Here is a 22,900-nt window from a genome sequence, read left to right on the forward strand (position 1 = left end):
CATAACAAACAGTTGTTAAAACCAAGCAGAGTGAAAATGAAAAATAAATAAAGCATTCTCGCTTACTGTCAAAGCAACATTTCCCAGAGCAAACTCCAACTTCCAGCTGCATCTCCTTGCTTTTTAACAGCAGCGCCTTGCTGTTCCTCAGCACGCTGAGGGGATCTCTCCTCCCAATCAAACATTTACCCTTCGCCACTGGTGAAAGGCAACAAGATCTCTTTACAATGTCTCGTCTTTTTCAATAAATTTTGCATGAAAACATGTTACCCAAGCACAAAGTTGCCTGCTGTCACGTTGGAAGTATGATAAATGTTTAATGAAAACAACACCACACAGCTTGGTGTCAGACAACAGCTATCACACAGCCCCGCTTTGATCTGAACAGACACTTAAAAGGAGTTCTGAGCGTGCTTTGCACCACAGAACTCTATAACCTATATGCAAATAGGAGAAAATTACCATAAATGACTTCCTGCCGTACCGTGTGCGAAGAGGTGAGGAAAACATGGCAAGCTCCATGAGCATCTCAACGCCGCCAAGCTCTGCGATACCCAACGCTCCTCACTTGCTCCTGACACCTCCTGCCAAGTCCTGCCAAGCTCAGCCCTGTGCTGCCAGTGCTCCGGGCCACAGCCAGCAAGGAGCATGAGAAGGAAGCCCCACAAGCACTGCTGAAGTACTGAGGGCACACAGCCATCACAGAGCATCCTGAGCAGGAAGGGATCCATAGGATCTCTGAGTCCATCTCAGCCAATGCCAGGATCTGCAGCTCTCCATTCAAGGGGCGCTGTGCATTTAAGCCACGAATCTTCAGCTCCATAATGCTTCTCTGGGTAGTTAAGCAGTCGTCAGCCCATTAATGCAAAAACGTATCGATAGTCTAATAAGGAGCAGAAATTAAACGGGTGGTCGGCTTTGATTAATGGCACAACACTTCTTTTTTCATAACAACTGAAAAGCTGCTCTTAATTTATTCCATTAAAAATTGTCAAAAACACTTTAGAAAGTAATTCAGAATTCTCCTGCTGAGAAAGCTAAGGTGAAACCAATAAATCTAGCACAAGTTACTTGGAGCTAACAAGTTTCTTGTCCTCCGGTCCAACAATGAACAATGATCCTTATGAAAACCACACCTCAATCCCTTAAGAACTTAAGCATTCTTAACCCAATGAAGACTTGAAACACCAAAATTCAACAGTGTGCTCACACAGGACACATGAAAGCATGTATGCAAGCTGCTTCAAAAAAAGTGAATCTAAAAAAAAGCAGAAGAGATGAACGTAATGATTTAATTAGCAAAGCTGGTGGCAAGGCACCGCAGCAGCAGAAACACACATTTAAGCAAAGCACAACTATAAAAGAGCTTAAGACATCACTGGATTACCAGCATGCGAAAGTAGCTGGGGTGAGTCATGGTTACATTCAGAAAAATGCCAGTTTACCTTCACTTGAACTGATCTTCATGAGAGAAGTTGGAAAAAGACAGGTTCAAGGAGCACAAGCAGGAGGAAGCCAGCTGTCAAAGCAGCCACAAGAGGTTCACAGACTGCTGAAGCTGGAGCACCTCTGGGTCTGCTTGGGAAACCCAGGCTGTAGCCAGGCCTGTTTCAATCCTAGACCAGGAATAGCCTATTTGTTATAGGGCTACTAAAAATTTCCTACATTTAATACTTCTTCAGTAAGGATACGCATTAGGAACAGTTACATAACTGGTATATTTAACATACCCAAGAAAAAAGAAACCTCATTGCACAAATAGGACCAAAACTTTCCTGGTTAAGTAAGCCACCCTGCAACACTTAGGAAAACATTACAGCCTACAGTGCATTTTTAAAAGGTCACTAACGTCCACAAGTCAGGATATAGTCTAGCTAACACTGTATTAGGAACTGAAAAACCACGGAATAAAGAGCAAAGCTTACAAACTGGAGCACTGAATTAAGCTTTGAAGCTTCAGAAATATGGAGGGGGGGGGGGAAGGTGGGATACAAAGCCCATTGAAATTAGTGAGAAATCAGAGAGAGAATGCTATTTGGAGGGGAAGACAGGGGATAAAAAGAGTTGCTCTATTTCTTTGGAGTAAATAATCACTGCTTCTCCATTAAATATTATTATTTCTTAAAACAAGTGACAAGTTATAATGCAGTAAGGCTATAATGTGATGGAAAGTACAGCAATAGCAGCAGAGTGGCACAATTCTAGGCTGCAGCAAGTGAGAACAAGCCCCAGTGCAGCTGCTGTGGGAGCAGAAACCAAGGAAGAAAATCTTCCTACCTTTGGAAGACCTCAGGCAGGCAGGGATCTCCAGCAAGATACCTTTGCCTCCACTGCCAACCCTTAAATGAGGTCTTGGAAGGGTTGGCTCCTGGCTCTACGCCTTCCAGTCACTCAGGCACATTGCATGCACCTGAAATCCTCTGGGCTGGCCCTGCCTTCCCAACAGGTGCTCAATCACTGCTTCAAGACATGACTTAGCATTTCTGCTAAACAAGTGGAGGAAAACAATGAAACAAAATGTGAGCCAGGTGCAGGATCAGTGAGGATGTACCTCATAGGCATGTATGCAAAAACCCATTTTGGAACCAACTGGTCGCCTGCTTCAGTCTTACCCAGGAGAACGTCAGGTTATAGGCACTAAGTACAACATATATATCACATTTTACGTCAGATGAGGCATGCTGAGATTGTTTTGTTTTAGGAAAAGAGCACACGAGTCTAGGCATACCTGGAGACATCAGCAGAATGGATCAGAGTGCTAAGGTCTGAACCACTCCCAGCTACAGTCTTCTGGGAGCTCACGTAACACTGGTGGTGTTGGCTCATTCCTTTGACACACAGACACTGGTTTCCCACTCTTTATTCAGTAATTACATATATTACATATATACATATGTGTATATATAGATAGATACACAGGGCAGCCAAGTGTAGGATCTGATCAACTACCTCAACACTAAAGTCTTGGGTTTGTTTGTTTTCATAAAAGAAACATTTAATAAAAGAAACCCAGTGGACTAGAACTTACTGGTAAGTACTGGGCACCAGATGTCCAGAATGCATCACAAAATTTTGCAGAGCTAACAGAAAATGGCCATGCATCACAGAGCTGATTTAATCAGTTCCATTTTATTTATAACATCATAACACGCAGAAGAGGCGCTGGGTTCTGTAAAACTACAAAGGTGAGGGAACACCTCAGAACAGCACTTGTCACTGAAACTTCAGTGAGACCAGGAGAGCCACCAAGGCCTGTGTTAAGCACAAAGCACTGGCAGAGTTCTAGAATGCAGGAATGGCCCAGAGCAATAACGTGCATGATATCACTACTGTAGTCATGGGTTGTAACTAGAGAACAACATCGTTATTTCAAACAGAGAAATGTGATTTGAAACTTGGCCTATGAGACTGGATGAATAGAAAAGGCTGCAAGGCCAAGCCAGTGCTTTTGCTTCAGAAATGCTGGCAACGGTTACTCAGCAAAAGCCACACCATTTCTTGGTTTCTTTAATATCTTTCCAGGCACAAGGAATACAGCTCAAACTACTATTATGGGATTAGGAGACAAAAGCAGACTGATTAGTTCAGAATACGTGAAAATGGAAGGAAAATGAACAGCATAGCAGCAGTCGGATGGCTGGACATTTGAGAACATTTCTTGCTGCCTGTTTATCTCCAGCTTTATTTTACACAGTCCTCACTGGAAATTAAATAATCCTGATGGAAAGATGGATCGTCTTGCTGTTTATGAATATTTAGGGTATGTTGGTGGAATGCTTTTTGAATATGCATTGCTTTAACTTGTAAGAGAGCACAAAATTATTTCCAAGCGTGATACACCTCTCTCAACCCCATCACTTTTTGTTTTTAGCCAAGTACTGTCTGATGCTGCACATGAGCTTCCCAACCTAAACTCAAAGCAGCTGTTACCACAACGGCTGAACAAATAGCATATCCATTAAAACATTTCAGACTGTAAGAACAAAAGAGTTCAGATTGTTTGCTCTGAAGGTAACAAAGCCGAACTCCAAAAAACAGCTGACACTCACCCAGCATGCACAAAGTTCAGTGCTCACCCTTATTTACTGAGTGCCCATTGAAACAGAGCACTGGAGGGACAACAACTGGTTTACAGTGGCAGATTCTCTTCTGCTCTGGAAATCTGCCCAGATCTTTCCTGTGAAGACAAGACTCGCTTTGGAAAAACCTAAGGTTGCCCTGATTTAAAAATAAAAGCCACAAGCCCTTCCCCTCCCATGCCTACAAACCTATACAATAAAGTGCTGGAAACAAGGTTATAATTAGCATTTACACGAGCCATGAACAAAGAAGAACATTTTCTCCATAATTAGTGCAAAACCGACATTTTGACCCTCTACTTTAGAGAAACAATCAAGTCTCAAATATATGGCTGCTTATGCTGGATAATGTAGTGTCGAGAAGCCCAAGAACAAAGGAAAAAAAAAACAATTTTGTAATTTCATCTCATGTATAAGGTAAGAAAGCACACAGCACAGTGATAGAGACACGTGCAAACATCCCAGTGTCCACAGGAGTGAAAGTACAGGGGCTACTGGAGGGGGAATGGCTGTTCATAAGGGTGGATAGTGATAGGACAAGGGAGGAATGGTTTTAAACTGAGACAGGGGAGGAGGTTTAGGTTGGATATTTGGATGAAGTTTTACACACAGAGGGTGGTGAGGCACTGGAACAGGTTGCCCAAGGAGGCTGTGGATGCCCCATCCCTGCAGGCATTCAAGGCCAGGCTGGATGTGGCTCTGGGCAGCCTGGGCTGCTGGTTGGTGACCTGCACACAGCAGGGGGTTGGAACTGATGAGCGCTGTGGTCTTTTTCAACCCAGGCCATTCTATGATACTTCCTGAAAGCAGGTTTCTTCAATCACACCAAGTACCTTCGAAAACATTCAGATGTAAAAGACCTTCATAATATTTAAAGCAGCTATTTTTCCAGTCAATACATACCAAACACACATGAATTTAAATTGGAAACTATATCTGGTTCCTTTACATGGAATACCTGCAGGAATCGATTCCAAATACAGAGGCCTATTTTTCCCCCTCTAAAAAGAGTCCCCAGTTGCTGGAGTTTCTAGAAAAGCCCAAGTGAGCAGTCTTACAGAGCAGAATGTTGTACTGTTTGCATGTCTGCCCCAACACCGTGTCAGCAGGGCGAGCAGGGAGCTCCCAGGCCAGGCAGCCAGGTGTGGTGCTGCAGGGAGCAGCAGCAGTCGCAGGACCTGGTAAGACAGCCCCAGAGGAGAGCTATATTAAGAGTCCTAATTCTAGCCATACCCTTATGGGGACATCTGACACCATTCCAAGACAAAAAACCTTGAATTATAACATATGCCCACAAAACAAAACAAAAGAAAACACAAAGGAAAGCCAATTCACTGCCTTTAGCTAACTAGAGCCAACTGTAGGACAGGTGAGCTTCCCTGGAAGCTCATCTCCTTCCTGCACTTTTCAGCCACATAGAAAATAAACACACGAATAAATGAGAAAGAAGAAGAAATCTCAGAGCTTGGGAAGCTTGAGAAAGTCTCCTACAAAAACAGAACTGTAATATTTCTGCAGTAACTGTAAATAGCAATTGGCTCACAGAGCTCTGCGTTCTCTGTTTCTAAATATGTTGCTTTGCAAAACCTTTCAATGTGATGCTGATACCAACTAAATCTTCAGAATGACAAATAAGGGAAAAAGCTCCTCAGATCCATATTGTCTGGATAGATACACTTTGATCACTATTTGATTCAATTGATACACACACCCCTTCCCCTCACCCCACCCCCAAAAAGTGTATTAAGTATAGATCACATCAATATCATCCTGGGTACATTTCAGCTTGTAGCCTAATAATGCTCTGAGTAAGAAAACCCAATACAAAGCCCACTGGTCTGTCCCTGGACTCAGAGGAAGATGGTCTGATGTCATATAATGTTGCTATCACCAGCTCGTGCTCTGTGTCTAACTGCCCTGGACACATCCCAAACAGGGCATTTTGTATTCAAATGTAGCATAAGCAATTTTCTAAGTTATCAAAACACAAAGGTAAATTGTTTGCTTCCAACAAAATCGAGGCACTTCTGAGTTCTTCCTACTGTTATCTGATATTGATCCTTGCAATAAAAGGACCAAGTCGGGCAGTATGTTAATAAAGCTCTGCAATATACTGCAGCATGATTTAAGACGTGCTTCCACATAAAGTCCAGAAACCTCTCACACACCAAATGTATTTGTGCTCAGTATGGATTCCTTCTCTGTTTAGAGCCCTAGAACCTGCTTCATTAAAAAGCAATTTTGGATGCAACATGCAGGCCTCTCTTCAAGTCCTCCAGAAGTACCAAACACATTCAGACTCCAGGTAAACAGGTAACAAGCTTCAGACACACTGTAAGTATCTCAGAGGCTTCAAGACACGCTGAATCCTACTGACTGCTGACAATAACTGCAACAGTGACTGATGGATGACAAAATCACAGAGGGGTTTGGGTCAGAAGGGACCTTAAATCCCCCCCAGCCCCACTCCTCCCGTGGGCAGGGACACCCCCCACAGCCCCAGTCCCCAGCACTGCAGCAACAGGGCACCCCGCAGGGGCAGCAGTGCCAGGGCATCACTGCCACTGAGTGAACATCCCCACGTGGTGCAATAAAATTAGGAAAGCAACCCTTGAAATGCATGGAAGACACCATCTTTGAAGTTCCCAGCAGTGTATGTGCTATAAATTAGAATAAAAATGTGCAAATAACTAATTTACATGAATACTTACATAAACAATAATATAACCCAGAGCAAGCAGAAATTATATGTGAGGGACTAAGTAACCAGCATTGCCATGCTGTAAAACCAAGCAGATAAATGCAAGCTGTCTCCATGAATGCTGGCAGAAGGTGCTGTTGTAGAAATTCCCTTTTAGTGCTAGTGGGAAAGCACCAAAGAGAGATTCAAGAAGGAGGTTCAATATAGCAGCCTTCCATCTTAAAGCCAATCGCATAAATAGAGAAAAAGATAAACATTCCACTAAAAGTTGTAGGAGATTGAGATGTATAACACAGAGGTAATTACATAAACTGCCTTCTCTGAAATCTGAGAAAACAAGATTAACAATCTAAGTCATTTCAAGTGAAAATTATGTTGACAGCATGTTTTGAAAGGCAGTCCATCATTCAACCATAGCAAGTATATACACTGAAACTACACTTGGAGCTACAAATGAAACCCAACAGAAATTTCTGTCAACACACAAGTGTCAGGGGGGGTTGGGAGGGGGGAACCCACCATGCAGTGAAAAGCACTTCTTCCTCATAGGAAAAAATCATCATACTCCAGTACTCTTCATTTTATAAACTTACGATTAGAATGCATCAGAAGAGGAGTTATAGTAATCTATCGAAGAAAAGCTATTCAGCATATTTGCAAAGCAAGGGAAGAAAGAATTGTACATTGAACTGTTATTTTGTTCAAAGCGATGCCACATGCCAGAACTTTAAAATACTAAGAATTACATGTTTCAAAGGCTTTCCAACAATTTCTGTTATTTTTATGTAAGTAGCAAATATTTTACAAAATAAACTGAGGAAGACAGCACAAACCATTCCCTGCCGTTATCAGGGCTGCGTTATTTGTCATCTCACTTACCCCAGCTTGGTGCCACACATCTCCTTCTCTTTGCCTTTGCCCTTCTCTTTCACTTTTTCTTTCTCTCTGCCTTTACGCCGCTCTCTTTCACGAGACCCACTGTGAGTCCTCCTGTGACTGGATCTTTCACTGCTCCGACTATAGGAACGCTGTCGAGGTCTTGAGCGCGATCTACACAAAATCCACAATATCAAAGTTTAGCAGTCGCACATTTTTGGGACTCTCTACACATTAGATTTGTCATCTTGTCCAACTATTTGGAACACACATCCAAATCATTTAGTGATTTAGATCCTTAAGTAAAACCCTGCCAAGTTCTCAAAAGTGAGTAAGAAAGCATTGTTTCTACTCTAAAGGAAGAATGTGAAATAAATTAAAGCACAAAAGACAGTACTAATGAATGAACAAAGCAATTAGGTCTTAACAATGCAGTCTTGAGGGCTGTTGGAGAAAGAAAGGATGAAAAACAGTGAATTTTTACACAACAATCAACTTATCTTAGCAAATAATCAAAGAAGTTACAGATGCTACTAAGTTCCTGTACTTACATATTAAGTACTTTATTACTAATACCAATGTTCCAACAAAAGCAAAAACAGCAGTGGCATTTACAGTTCCCTGGCTTTAGCCTTCTGCTGACACACACGTAGTTTTTAATGTCAAATCTCAGTCTGAAACACATTCTGCAGAGCATCTATGCATAGGCCAACCCTATAGGTCCAGTACAGCAGGGAAGTGCATACAGGTGCAGGGGTTTGTGCTCACAGAGCCCTCTGTTCTTGACTTCAAGCTCTCCAGTGGCTCCAGGATCCCCTGTGCTCAATCACCTTACCCAGTCCTGCACTGTTACTGATATACTTGAATGAAAAAAGATCAAGTACTATTAGGACACAACTGTCTCTACATGTATCCAAGTGAACCTTTCATGATTCCCAATTTTCTGATTTATAATTTATCATCAATCAATACATCTCTGCTGATGGTACATGAGCAGCTAAACACAATGCACATTTAGGAGAACAGCAACACAAGTTCCCACTAGTTCCCAGTACAACACCAACCCCATAAAGGTTCTCATGGCACCTCATTGAAAAGTTTCATTAAGTACCAAGAGGGCTGGGGGACAGGGAAGGGCATTTCATAAACCTGGATGAGAATTATTTAGCACCTTTCGGACTCCAAAGGCCTTTAAAAGCAAAATCACATACAAGAGATCACTCAACTTTAAAAGCAACAACTGTTTAATAAAACTCAACAATAGAATAAGCAAAAGAAAATACTACCTCCAGATGAAGCTATAAATCAAACCGAGGAAGAATGCTGTTATTGAGTCTGGAATGTGTCCAGCGCGCTGGGGTTAACGTACCTAGCCTTGCCATCGTGCCTTTCAGACTAGCACCAGGGGTCAGAACCTCCGTTTTAGGTTTCATTCAGCAGATGGCATCCCTCGCAACACTATATCTTCTATTATTGGTCACAGTATTAGCACTTACACAATAGATCAAATTACCACTGAAGTAAGCGGTACATTTCCCATCTCAGGATGGATTTTTATTATGTCGCCACAAATTCCAGAATTCTGTTCTCATCTAAGTAAAACAAACAGCAGATACAATTCACATGCAGAAAAACAGCTCCTAGAAATTAGAAATAGGTTTGTCACACTGAATTTGTAAATGTAGATTTGCACTGAACGCTTCCAGCAGCGCTGACAAACAGATGAACGTTTTCTTTGCAGAATCTGTCTCTGTTCTCTCATTTACAGTCTTCTGTACCCATAAAATTCATTCACCTAGAGCGATCAATACTCACTCTTTATGCTTGGAGGATTGCAGTTACAAAAGATAGCTGGTCCACTTCGTGTTCCCTGTCCCAGCCACGCAGGGAGGGAGGTGTAAGACTATCAGTGGGATGCTACCATGAAAGTCTAAATAAAAATGTTAAGTCCCACTCCACAGAGGCCATCCCCGCAGGACACACAGCTTGGTCAGTCCCCAGCTTCATCCTGACTGTGGTGCCCCACTGTAGCACACATCTAAATGAAAACATTACCAAGCTGATGCAGTGCATGCTGCCCCTGCACCAGAAAACACCTGCAGAGCCTTTCCCATGCGCTGCCTTCCAGGATGCGATGGACCCTGTGTTCATCAACACGGAGTGAGGCAGCCAAGGGAACTGCATAACAAAATTCAGATCAAGAGAGCTGTAAGCAAAACAACCCATCATACTGCTTCAAGCAGTTGGGTACCCAGCACTGCACCCTCCAGAGGGGCTGGGTTCAGCCCCAGCACCCAGCAAAGCAGCACTCACCCCCACACAGCTCCATCCCACCACGCTTTGCACAACACAGCCATCTTTCTGGAGCCCCAAATTCTACAACATTTGCCCTAGGAAAGCTTCATGCAAACTTCCAGGCCCTGTAATAAGTCCGAAACACTCAATAAGCTCATAGCAGCAGAGAACAATTTCATAAAGTGAAAACTTGAGCACGCTGAGGTTGCTACTCGGTGCCTAACAAGTTGCAGCACTTTTCCATTTGCAGCACAATGAATTCACCTGCACGCTGCTACGAACTAATACTGCAATATCCTGCAGAAAGGGAAGGCAAGCTGTAACTTCACGGCACAGAGCTTCACGTCACCTGCACCAAGATGCCCTCCAAGCAGAAAGTCCACAGATCAAGAGGAAAATGAAAACCTCTATTCTTATTTCTATTGATTTTTTTTTTCCATAATCCCAATTTCTAATGTTGGAAAACGTTCGAATTACAGAACTATGGGAAGATTTAAATAAAAACAAGGTGGGAAGTAGGCTGGCAGCACAGCCCCTCCCCCAGCACCCAGAACACCCACCCGCCATGCCAAAGGTTAAGTCATTTAGGCAAGTTCAAAGATCTTCAAAGGGCTCTTAGATCCAGATAAGCCCATATGTTACCAAAATTCTGTGAAAAGCTATTACTTTCCAATCTGCTTTTCATGTCTAACTTGCAGAACACACAGATGCTTGGCATCACTCGGTATCCCAAAATTCTCACACCAGATAATCAAGGCTCGCCAATAACTTCCCTATCTCAAATCCTACCAAACGTCTTTATTCCATCAACACTTAGTCCACTTGTAAAAATTGAAAGTATCCATAAAAGCCCATTCTGTTACTGCACAATAAGTGTTAATTTGCTAATTTCTTCACAGGTAATCAATTAAAATGTAAAATATTGGATAAAATTAGTTGCACTAAATTTAACAGCTGCTCCGTGAGCATAATTAGTTTCACAAGGGCCATATGTATTCCGAACAGAGACAGAGTTGAAACAAATAAGCAGATTTTAAAACAAGTTTGAGGAAATCTGCATTTAATTAGCAGGTGGGCACTACAACTGCATAATGTTTTTATACATTTATATTTATGAAGTGACAGAAGATCTAAAGGCTTTTTAAAATGGCGTTTATTGTTTGAATGGGAACTGTTTTGCTGCATGCTAAAGTGATTTAAATCCTTATAGCTCCGCTTTGAAAAAATCATAAATGGTGAAAGAAAACATGTGGAAAACTGTAAAACTAGAAAGAATTTGCGACAAAAAGCAGATACACATACCATAACCAAAAGGAAACTACACTTAATTAAATGTACACTACATCTGGAATATCAGCCTAATAAAACGTGAAACTATTAATTTTCATTGTTCTAAAGGAAATGAGGTCAGTGTCGTTTAGTATTTCCCCAATTATATTGCACTAAAGCATTGAGCTGTATCTTACAGCTACAATCTCATCTTTGCAAAACACTACGATCTGAAAGCAGCCACCGAAGCAGGCTTCTTCAATAGAGGAATTAGAATGCAAATGCAGGAAAGCTGAAATAAAGAAAAAAGCATTTCTGCACTGCAAGTAAGGCTGTTTTGTTTTGTTTTGGGGGGGGGAGGAGGAACAAAAACAATTTTCCTGGCAAATAACAACCACAGCTCCAAAGTTTCTGAGCTGTCAAGTGCTTTGCTGGGACTCTTTTTCCATCAGCTGGCACAACTCTTATGAGCTTATCAGTAGCTCAATAACCACAAACAAAGCCCAACAAATTCACGCCTGTTTAAGACTTCAGCAATATATCACAAGTCTGGAAAGAACAATGGAACAACTGCATTGCATCACGCCTGGATTGTCACACTGCTAATAGAGACACAGCACAAACACGGCTCATTGCAGCACAATGACATGTTCTCTTACAAAGCACGTCAAGGGAAGTTTTTCTGTTTAACTCAAAGCCACAAACACACAGCACAGGTTCCTGAGGAATGTGCAACAGTTTCAAGCATCAGCTGCAGTTGCTCAAAGTGTGGAAGTTAATAACATTTGTAATTTGAACATGGATACCACTACAGAGCCCGTCTTATTTTGTTTGCAATTTAAAAAGGCATTTAAGGAAGTTAAATAGAGACAATACGCTAATGATAACGTATAGATAATATGGCTTATATATTGCTGAAGTGAATGAAAGATGAAAACACACGCAAGCAGGGGGTCAGCTTTTAAGTCTGACATGAGACTGGCGTTAAGAGGAAAGAGACATTGCTTCAAGGCAGCTGTTCAGGCAGTCAGTAAGAGAAAATAGAGGTATTAAAGATAGTAACAACATCATCCACTGCGCTGGAGACAGGCAAGATGAAATATAAGCAGCAACAGAGAATCAGGAACACAGTTCGCAGAATGGCGAAAATGGATTCACCAGATACAGGCATCAACTTACTTCAGTAATAAACAGTTCTCCACCCATAAATCATGTTAATTACATAATTAAACATTTGAGGAAATTGCACTCAAGCTTCCAGTAAACTGTAATTAAAAACAAACAAACAAAGCAGTTACTGAAATCTTGGCATGAGGAGCACATAAATGCAGCAGGACAGCAGAACGGGCAGAAAAGACATTGCTGCTGGGTTTGGTTATTCTCAAGCCACCCCTTTGTTACCAGTCCCATCCTTCTGACTGCACCTCCTGGGCTCCTGCCCTCAGCCCCAAAGGAGGGTGGGATGTGCTCCCTGCCACAGCCCCTGGCCACCCAAAGATGCAGCACCACCACTGACTGTGCACCTCGAGGTTGGTGTGCGCCCACCGCACTGCAGAGCTGTTGGGAAACCTACAGGGCATCCGCAACCAAGTGGAAAAAAAGTTAACTTCATGGGTCTTTCTGGAGCCATGGAGCTTTTCTGTCAGCAGTCAATGGCTCAGGCTTGCTTCTTGTGCACTTTGGACAGAATTCCTTGCCTGAGGGAGAAGAAGGGAAAGCTGAGCACAGCCTTTCTGACATTGAGAGTGCACCAGCTTTCCAATGGAAAGCTACAAGCAGAAAGCAGACTTCACTGAGTGCCACCTGGAAAACCAGAAATATAAAGCAGAGACTAAACATCAGCTATGCCAGCAGTAGTTCTTGCTGGGGTGTTGTTACAGAACCCTAACAAAGCCAGTGACACCAGCCTGCACGCCACTGGAACTCGCTCCCTACACGAGCAGCTCGGTGAGGAGCACACTTCCCTGTGGACACACGTGCTATCTGTTAGAGCAGGCCAGACACGCATTGAACACGTGGAAGCACATAAACCAACGGCAGCACTGCTGCTTACATGGTATTTCTGCATCCCACACAAAATGACTTACGCTATTTTTCACCAGGCTTCTTACGCAGAGGCAGGGCGATGGGAGCAGCTGCGGCCAAGGGACGTGTAATGGAGTGTGCTGCTGGGGATCTGGGGAGGGAGAACAGCTGTGTGAACAGCTTCCACGGATCTACTGGAGCTGCAAAGCGTTCCACACCATTAGTCACACAGGAAGGGATTCCCTCCCTGCACAGATCTGCAAACGCCTGCAATACAACCACTCCAAGGAGCTGAGCATCCTCATCTCCCATCAGGGAAAACATGTTCCTGACTCATTCCCCTTGCTTATCTCTCGGAAGACTTGAAACCACCTCTCTTTGCTGAGATTCCACCTCTAATTAGGAAAACTCAGTTGAAGAACACAGCCATTTTTTTCCACAAAGTGAGTTTCTCTCACGTAGAGGATACCTCAAACCAGGACTTCTTTTTTTTTTTAACCCCGTAATCACATCACCATAACAGAACAGAAAAACTGCTTGGGACCGAACAAGAAAATCTATCATTTATTTCTAATAGCCTTTGGGTAATAAAATAATTAAGAAGTGGGAGGTAGCAAACTGCCCTGGCTATTAAATAAAATCAACTCAGAAATCCCTCAACTCCACCCCCTCCCCCCACTGAGTGCCCATCCTTCCCCCATCCAAAACTGTCTGGAAGTTCTACACCTCAAGTGCATAAAGACACACACCTACAAGAATAGCCAGTTGTATATGAACTATATATAAACTTCCATGGAAAAGCAAAATTGAGCTCGATAAGAAGTATTCTGCTAATCAGTTAGCCAAAAATAAAAGCACCACAAATCGGTTGAGGACACCCAGGTCATCTTCAGTCTGTGCAAGTGCACAAGGGCTGCTCACCCTGCGGGCGAGGCAAAATGAACACAGCTGTCGGTCTGCCACACAGAGATAGGAGCACAGAGCGCTCCTTGCTCCTCTCACCCATTCCAGAACTGCCACTACTGAGGCTGCAGATAAAGTTCCTTTCCTGCAGGATTGGGAAATCTGAAGAAATGCACGCTTTTTCTTTTTAATGTATATTCTTTTTAGACACGCATGGAGAAACTTGAATTCTATACCGATTAGTAAAACAACATTCCATTAGCAAGTAAACCCATCACACTTTGTAATTAATTAATTCAGTGCACACAGATGCACTTGTTCTCGATACAGCTGGAATGCATTTTAAGGAAGGAGGGCCCAGTTCCTCCCAGGACTCCCCTCAAGTGCACTGAGTTCTTTGCTCCCCCATCGCGCAGGCGTTACTGACTGCCTCTGCCATGACACGAAGATCTGGTCAGACCGCAGAGCAACAAAAATAGTTCAAATTCATTTTCCAGATGGAATCCCCATCCAGGTAATTATTCGTTATAAATTGACCAACGCCTCTGATGTTCTGTTAAAGAGCAAAGGAATGTAAGGAAGGACGACTTTCTCACTTTCCTGGTGCCCCTGGGAAGCCCAGATTCGTTACAGGTAAGTTCAACTCTTCTGCCTTTGACAAGACCCCTATTTCATTCCTTGTGATTGTAAAACATCTGAGATCGAGGCCTCGCTCGTGGCTTGAGCTTCAAGATATTTATGTAATAAATACGTACCCTAATAGCCATGCAGATATGAGACAGCTGGATGAAATCACCTCAGCAGATGCCTGAAATCACTGCAAACAACCACAACCATGAAGGCTGCGTGCCCACGGCCCCCACCACCACCAGGCCAAGCCACTGTGCTGCACACAGCTCAGGCTCTTTCTTTACCTCACTGACAACCAGGCACAAAAGGTTAAATTTTGTGAGCTGTAAAAAAATATATATATACACATAAAAATAATTTCAAAAATTGGAGATATTTCACCTATCCTTTACCCTATAAAGCTACATTAAACATAAGATTTTTAAAATACCATTCTTTTTTCCCTCAAAATTGAAAAAGATCTTAACATACTTAATGAAAATGGCCATCATTTTACTATAGGATCAGAGCTCCAGAAATTAATTCATAAGAAGGCTTTAGAAACTCCTGAAGCAGGAGAAAGAGCAATAACACATTATCCCACATTAGCAAAATGTTTTACCAACACTACACCAACAGTTCGCATGTGTCACGAGTACTTTTTCCACCCACATTCTACATACGCAAAGATTATTTCCTAATTTAAATGCATGTTAAATGCATCTTGCAAGGGTGCTTTGCATTTTACAAACACGGGGTGGATGCAGGAGAGCACACTTTTGTCTTCATTTAGCATTCTCCTTTTTTGCAGAGCACGGCGTATTTGCTGGAGGCTGATGAACAACACACAGCTGAGAGGTGGTTAGGGGAGGTCATCACCGATAACCCTGTGGTGTCCTCCCCAGGCCCCGGCTCTAATGACTAATTAAGTCCAAGAAAGGAAAGAAAACCTCAAAAATGCCACATATTATTCCGAAGAAAAAGTGTTTTCATCACAGAAGCTTCAACTGTTACAAAACAGATTGTGAAATAGGACAATGTATCAAAGGGTGAGAAAACAAAATCTGAATAGCTTAAAATTCATAAAGTCATCATGAGTAATGAAACTACTTCATCATTACATCTCAAGAAGTACTAACGACTCTTCTGTCCAACTGATGATACCAATCACAAGCTACTTGCTATCAACATCGGTTACCAAGCTCTGGTTTAAGGACTGTAAGATTGGTATGTCTTCTACCAGCTTACTCTAAGATACGTGCTGAAATAAGGGCCAGCCTTCATTGTATTATCTAGGTGATTTCATCAGCTGAAGCATGGGAATGCTCCCTAACTCAGGTCTCTGCCAAGGCTGCCAGCAGAATGCCCAGGGCTTGCCCACTTTGCTGGCAGACCAGCAGCACTTTTACTTCCAACACTTCTTTCAGAGCTGGGCAGGAAATTTGTATTTGCATCACTTGTTTGTGTTCATCCATTTACTCAATACTAAGCTTTCTCTTCCTTAGTACAGTAGGAGAGCCGGAGGTCCCAGGCGCATTCTTAAAGCTCTCATTAGAAGAGAAGCAGCTCTAAATGAAATGAAGTTTATAAAAGTCTTCCGTGTTGTGCATTCTGAAAGTCCTCTCACCACGTCTACCCGACTTGCAGTTCTCAGCTGCCATAACGGTACAAACCTCAAGTGTGTGACACATTCTTCTGATAGGGTAAAGCACCTTTACTTCAATTACGTTACACTGCATTAAGAAGTTCACAAAAGAGGAATGGCTCTTAGCTACAGAAATCGGCTACTTTGTCTAAAGACCAGATAGGAACTTATGAACTACTAATTACAACCCAATGAACATCTTTTCTTCCAAATACAAAACCAACCTCTCAGACCACATCTGCTGTGAATCCATGCCAATCCAAGAGGGTCCCTGAAAAGACAACCCATGGAAAACGAGGAGAGCCCAGGGCAATGGGAGCACTGGCCCAGGCAGGTCACCACACTGCAGAGTCCTGACAGCCCAACTCCAGCACAGCCCCGTACACTTAATGCTGATCTTCCCAAGCAGATCCCAATGGAACAGCAGAAAGGACCTTTTGTCTTCAGGGAGGAGAAACTCAGCACAGGAAGAGACTTGATGAAGCTAACTTGGCAGGGGAGTCCACTCAGAACCCCAAACTGAACACAGACCAGACGATGTAATTTGGTAATTACATAAATGGCAGTTTAAAATCTTAATTGTGAACAGTTTTATAATTAAAATCATCGCTATCCTCACATGATTCCCACTGCACTGCTATACTGTATCAAAGAAAAACATGTCAACAGTTACAACTTTATTAACATCAGAATTTTCAGTATATACAGAGTTCAAAGGCAGACTAAATCTGCTGCTCCACGCCAATGTCTATTTCTTAGTGATAGCTCTGATTGTCTGGGAGCAGCATTTGTGTTACCACACATTTGATAGGACTTAAAATATAATTCCTAACGAGTCTCAATACGAAACACTATTTGCATTTTATTAATTTTTTCTGTCTCTGGTACTCGTTCACAGAAGTGACCTCCACCAAATTACCCCTACAGAAATCTCAGCAGTAAAACAATTGAATGTAACCCTAAATAATTCAGCAGCTTTCCATAAAGGCTGGTGTCTCTTTGGTCACGCTACCATAATTCCCTCACTTCAGTGTCTGCCATCTGAACTAACACTCACGACTAAATGACAATTTTTTGCCTTTTGAATAACTGTTTTCCATCAATCTTACCGTTCAGCCAGAACAATTTCTTTTTTCAATTATGCTTTAACATTAAATTACTAGAACCACATTTTCTGCAACAAAAGTGGTAAAGCTGACCTTTATTTTATTAGCCTACAATTTGCTCACCAGTGTTTTCTTAAGCTACGGGAATGGCTTATGTACATTGACAACACCCCACAGATGGTTATGATTACATTGAACAGGACAACGCGCTCATTGAGAACTTTCACAGACACTTACCTAATGGGATGTCACGTTAAATCTGACAGAGTCAGATAGAATAACTATCTACTAATTGCAGTGTATCAAAAAGGTCATTTCCAAACGATACGCGCATTTCCAGCGCCATTATTGACAGCACCAGTGCACTAACGCTTATGCAGTAATGAGTTCTCAAATGAGCACAATTATTGCCCAGGTTTCCTCTGGCAGAAGATGCCCTTGAATCCACAGAGCTGTCAACATCCTGGAAATAGATGCCCCTAACTGCAAAACTCTGGTCAACGTCAGAATTCGATTTGACTACTTCTTGCTTCCTCTGCTAATGCTTAATGACTAATTCCTCAGAGATGCCCTTAAAAGCCCTAAAATATTGTCCTTGGGTAGAAACTTTCACTCGGCAATCAATCGGGAGCAAATTAGATGATTGTGTTGAAATGTATTGCACTGTTTAAGCTAACAAATGAATGAAGAAAGGTAGTATATAGGAACATATGCCACTACACTGAAGTTGCTAAAAGGGTCTGTTGGAAGAATATTTGGTTTCCAGTGAAGCTAATACGCTGTAAGAAGGGACAGTGATGAAAGAATACCAAGTCATATGGAAATCCAAATATAGTGACAGACACAATTATTTTACTAATTGCTAATGAATACAGTCAAGTGGCATCAAAAAGCCAAACTTTGCTTGGACTACTTCAGGTTTTGACCTCCGCATGAGCAAATGCATTTCAAACTGAAGCCCACCAAAATTGATTAACGGCGCCAGCCAAGGCCAGCGTGTAGCTGAAGCTTTTTTCCATCTATCACATGGCCCCAAGGATAGTTAAATGAACCTTAAAATGGCTACAAACAGCTCAATGACTACACAGACTCCTGCCAATTAGAAATAATTAGGCAGTCATTTTGGTGGTAAGTCTTTTTAAGTGCATACATAATGATGCAATGATGCTTATTAGCGATCTCATATGAGCTATGCTCAAACAGCCTGGAATAATTATGCAACTATCACAAAGCCTTGCACATCTCTGTACTTCACCTTAATGCATTTAAAAATCCACTTCATTACCTCCAGTAATTAATCCTCCATTAATTGCAGGAAAAGCCCAGTTTACCGTGCTTCGTTTCTAATTATCTTATAAATAGTTATGGTTCTAATTAATGTGTTCATTAAGCTGAATATCTTTCTCAAAGCCACGCTCAGAGCAAAGGTTCCGCTTTTGAGAGAAAAAGCCTAACTAGCCATAAGGTGAGGCCATTTTAGTTGTATTTGCTTTTATTTTAGTATATTCAACCTCCTAATTGGCATTTAAAATCTAATTTGGAAGAACTTCAATAAGACTATATACTAGAAAAATAGAAAAAGGATTTTTTTTCCCCCACACCCATTCTCCAATCAAGAAGCTCTAACAGCAAAACTTTCAGCACAGCTTTTTGATATAGGCTGGTGACAGATTTTCAGTGCTATGCCACAGATTAATTTAAATCCTATTACAATTTAGCTTACTTCTGCTTGTGCCCATAGAAGAGAAGCAACAAATTTAAAAGCAAAATAGGCACCTAGCAACGTATGAATGGTTGAAAAACATCCAGTGGCCCTCGCCTCCACTCCCTATCATATGAATCAGCAGAACAAAATTATAAAAGAGTTAAAATAATTCATTCAAGCTGAACATCATTCCTTAAAGTTGAGTTCTTCAGTCTGCCTTAACTAGGAGCTGATATAATCCTGTAAAAACTGCAACTGAAGAATATTTTTAAAGCAACATTTATGGGCAAGGAGATCTAAAGCTGAAAGCACGCCCTGCACAGTATTCTGAGGAATGAACGCAAGCAGAAAACTTGAGGTCAAAAGAAAATTCTACCAAAAGTACATCCAAAATATTTAGTTACAGCAGCACTAAGATACAGACATTATTTTCTTTCTTCTCCTAGATTTTAAAATTTTTGTTTTTTTTTTTTTTTTGAAGACATACACAATACTTCAGTGCATCCTTCTCCAGTTACTCCATGCTTTTCACATTTTCCCTTATGTGGTCATCACATATTCAACATAAATAAAATATTTTGCTGAGGCAATTGCTTCAGCTCTGCTTTGATAGTAAAAAGACAAAGGCTCTACACATGCATGAAATCAGCAATATGCTTCTTTCTTTTTCTTCCTACAACATTACACCTGAATTGAAAACCAGGAATCGCTGAAGTCAAGTGCAACTTTGACGGAGCTGAAGTAAACCAATAAACCTATATTAGAACCAGATGAAGCATTAGCATCTATATATATTCCTGCTCTTGCATTTCAGTGCCTTAGAAACCAGCAGCTCTCCCTGTTTGAGGGCCATTTTGCTTTACAACTCTCTCATCAAACCCCAGCTTCAACACCCCAGGCTGAAGCCTCTTCCTCCAACCTGCACTCTGTTATGAGTGCTCTCGCCCTGCTCTCCCATTCCCCACTCAGGCAGGGCAGAAAGCTGTTTGCTCTGCTTGCTGACCAGCCTCCATGCATAGGCAGGGGTGAAGGCAACAACATACCAAACAACGAAGGGGCAGTCAGCAAAGTGTCAGATCCAGCTCACATCAGCTTAACCTGATGAGGAAGTCACCTCCAAACTGCACTTTGCTCAGAACATCAACAAGAACATCCACTGCCTATCTAGATCTTGAAGGGCAGCTGATTTATATACAATAAAATTCATTGATGCAAAGGTACCTGAAGCTCTGCACATGGCAGCCACTGCTCTACTTCGCTACTTGCTGAGCAATCCCTCCAGCCCAGATCCTGGACAAAAGCACTGGAACACTGTGAGTGCAGCTTCCCAGCAAGGCTTGTTCCCAAGTCCTGGCTCCCCAGGAGCTCCCAACCGGCCTCCAGAAACAGAAGCAAGACTTCACAGTTAAATATCATATCTCCTTAGTAATTAATTTCTCCCAGGGCTTGATACATTTCTAGCAACTTATTTAACTGCCAGTTTGAAAAAGGCACAGCATCAAGCAGCACAGCATACTTCAATAGTCGCTGACCCCTGCTCCAAGGTGGCTGGTTCTAAGAACGACAGTCTTGTTACAGCTGCTTTTCATGGAACTTGAATGAAATAACACCAGAATAATACACAAAAATAATTGAGAAGGACTACATAAAGTAAACAAGGTACAGAATCTACGGGGGGAAACAGTAACCCATCATTAAAACTGTGATGAACGTGGATGCTAAGCCAGGGTTGAACACAGTCTCAGCTCTGGCACGTCCATCCACGGCATGGTTGACAGATACATTGAACAAAGTGCAGCTTGGATTTTTGGAACAGACAGGACTGACAGCTACTGGCACACTGCTGCTACAGAGTAACTGCAAAAAAGCCCAGCAAGAGGAACACACTGACAGCTCCATTTAAAAAGGGCAGCAAAACACTCTGGGCAGCAATATCTGCATTTTGCCTGTGTCTTTATAGCCCAGGTACTGCTCCTGCCACACGTTATTAGACAGGCAGGAATCCACAGCAAAATGCTCCTATTAAATTCTACAAATGTTGCGTTTCACATGCTGATAATCGGATTCTGGAAACTAACACTGGAAACAGCAGCAATTTACTCCTGCAGACAGCGATGGTCTTGTATTACCAATGCATCTTTAAGACATCTGCTCTGTGTTGATTTGCATAGCAGCCTCTAGAAACACGATCGCTGTGGCAAAAAATGAATAGATTCATGGCCAGAGTTGTGGTAATGGAGGAAAAGAGGATTAAAAAAGCAGAAATATGCAACAGTCCAGAATTTAGACTAAAATAAAAGAGTCGATTCTCCACCAAAGAGCATCAAATTATTCTCATACTTCCTTAAGTATCTTCTCCCAAACAGAAAACTGCAGCTCAACCACTGCCCCCCACATTAAAAGGGGGGAGGCAACCCACAAGAAGTCCCTTTCCCAAAAGGAGGAATGAAAGGCTTTATAAAAATAAGAAGCTGCATTAAGAACACATTCTACACACATAACAACAGGACTGCTTTAGAAAAAAAAAGTTTCCATGCAATTAGATTCAATAGTTAGCTCTAAATGAACAGCAGTCATGAATTCATATGTTTAAGGCTTTTTATATATATATATATACACCAATGAAAGGCATCAAAGCAGCTGTCACTAGCAGCTATCTGCCCTTATTGATAACTTCAGGGCCCCTGGCATTGCCTTATGAAGTTTAATTTCCCAAAGTGGTCAATTAGACCTTGGTAATGTGTGCATTGGTGGGTTATTGCTCTAGGATATCATGAATGCTACTGCTTCACTCCTTTACTTATTCCACTACATCTGTGCAGAATAATAGTTAATTTTTTTTTAAAGTAACTTATTATAGCTAAAAACATGTTTTAGAGACAACTGGTAACTGCAATGGAGTAAAACCCTAAATGAAAACTTCAGGTGTTGATTTATCACTGGAAAAAAACAAAGAGTATCTGCCATTAGCATCTGCAGAAAAACCTCAAGACCACATGAACAAAACCAGTCCAAATTCCACTAGTTCTGCCCTTCCTGAAGCCTTTGTTTGAAGTGCAGTGCAAGAAATACTGCCTTTTTTTTTTTTAATTAAATATACATTCTAACAGAACAAAAACTCCTAACCTCTCCTAGCCCTCCCCAAAGAGAAGAGATGCTGGCATCAGTCCCTCCCGTGACTGCAGACGTGGGTTTGTGCAGTTAGCTGCATGCCACAGTGCCAATTTGCCTAGCAAGGAGAAGAGGAAAAGCATCATAGGCAGCAGATCAAACCTGTAAAAGAATAGCAACTCCAGTAGTTACCAGCAGGCAACGAAGCATTTTGGGAGAAATATTCCGATAGCATTGCTTGCTTTCTTATTGGACTTCCATCTGCTTCTCTGTAGAAAATTCTTGGATCCATTTCCAAAGACAGTAATGTTGAAAAAGCCTTTCAATAGATTCAGACAGCTTTTCACCACTGCCTGACAATTTGTGCCCAGCCTTGTTTTTCACAGCTGTCTTGCCCTCATTCCCAGATATTTGTTTTACAGCAGATACTCAGAGTCATGTTGGTACACTCTTCCTTCCCTCTGCTCTTGAAGTCACTACTGCTATCATTACTCAAAAACTTTGCTTCCAAGTTCCTTCCATGTCCTTTCCAGGCAGCCCAAAACGCACAGCAGATGATGCCCACAGGGCAGTGAG

General features: G+C 42.0%; 2 protein-coding genes across 3 annotated transcripts in view; both read right to left on the minus strand.

Moving 5' to 3' along the window:
• The window catches only part of RSRC1 (arginine and serine rich coiled-coil 1), a 111,269-nt gene that overhangs the window by 75,098 nt on the left and 13,271 nt on the right, over positions 1–22,900 (minus strand). Inside the window, exon 5 of the mRNA XM_052686116.1 lies at positions 7,660–7,830. Within this exon, the coding sequence (XP_052542076.1) occupies positions 7,660–7,830 (171 nt within the window). The remainder of the gene's footprint in view (positions 1–7,659; positions 7,831–22,900) is intronic.
• The window catches only part of LOC128082188 (lysosomal amino acid transporter 1 homolog), a 136,930-nt gene that overhangs the window by 10,797 nt on the left and 103,233 nt on the right, over positions 1–22,900 (minus strand). The window contains exon 12 of one of the 2 annotated variants that reach the window (XR_008207582.1): positions 4,680–4,807. The exons of the other annotated variant lie outside the window; for it this stretch is intronic. The gene's annotated coding sequence lies outside the window, so the exon portion shown is untranslated. Of the gene's footprint in view, positions 1–4,679; positions 4,808–22,900 lie in introns of those variants that run through there. 2 annotated transcript variants of the gene reach the window in all.

The sequence above is a fragment of the Tympanuchus pallidicinctus genome, unplaced genomic scaffold (assembly GCF_026119805.1).
Source record: "Tympanuchus pallidicinctus isolate F22 unplaced genomic scaffold, pur_lepc_1.0 scaffold22, whole genome shotgun sequence".
Lineage (NCBI taxonomy): Eukaryota > Metazoa > Chordata > Aves > Galliformes > Phasianidae > Tympanuchus > Tympanuchus pallidicinctus.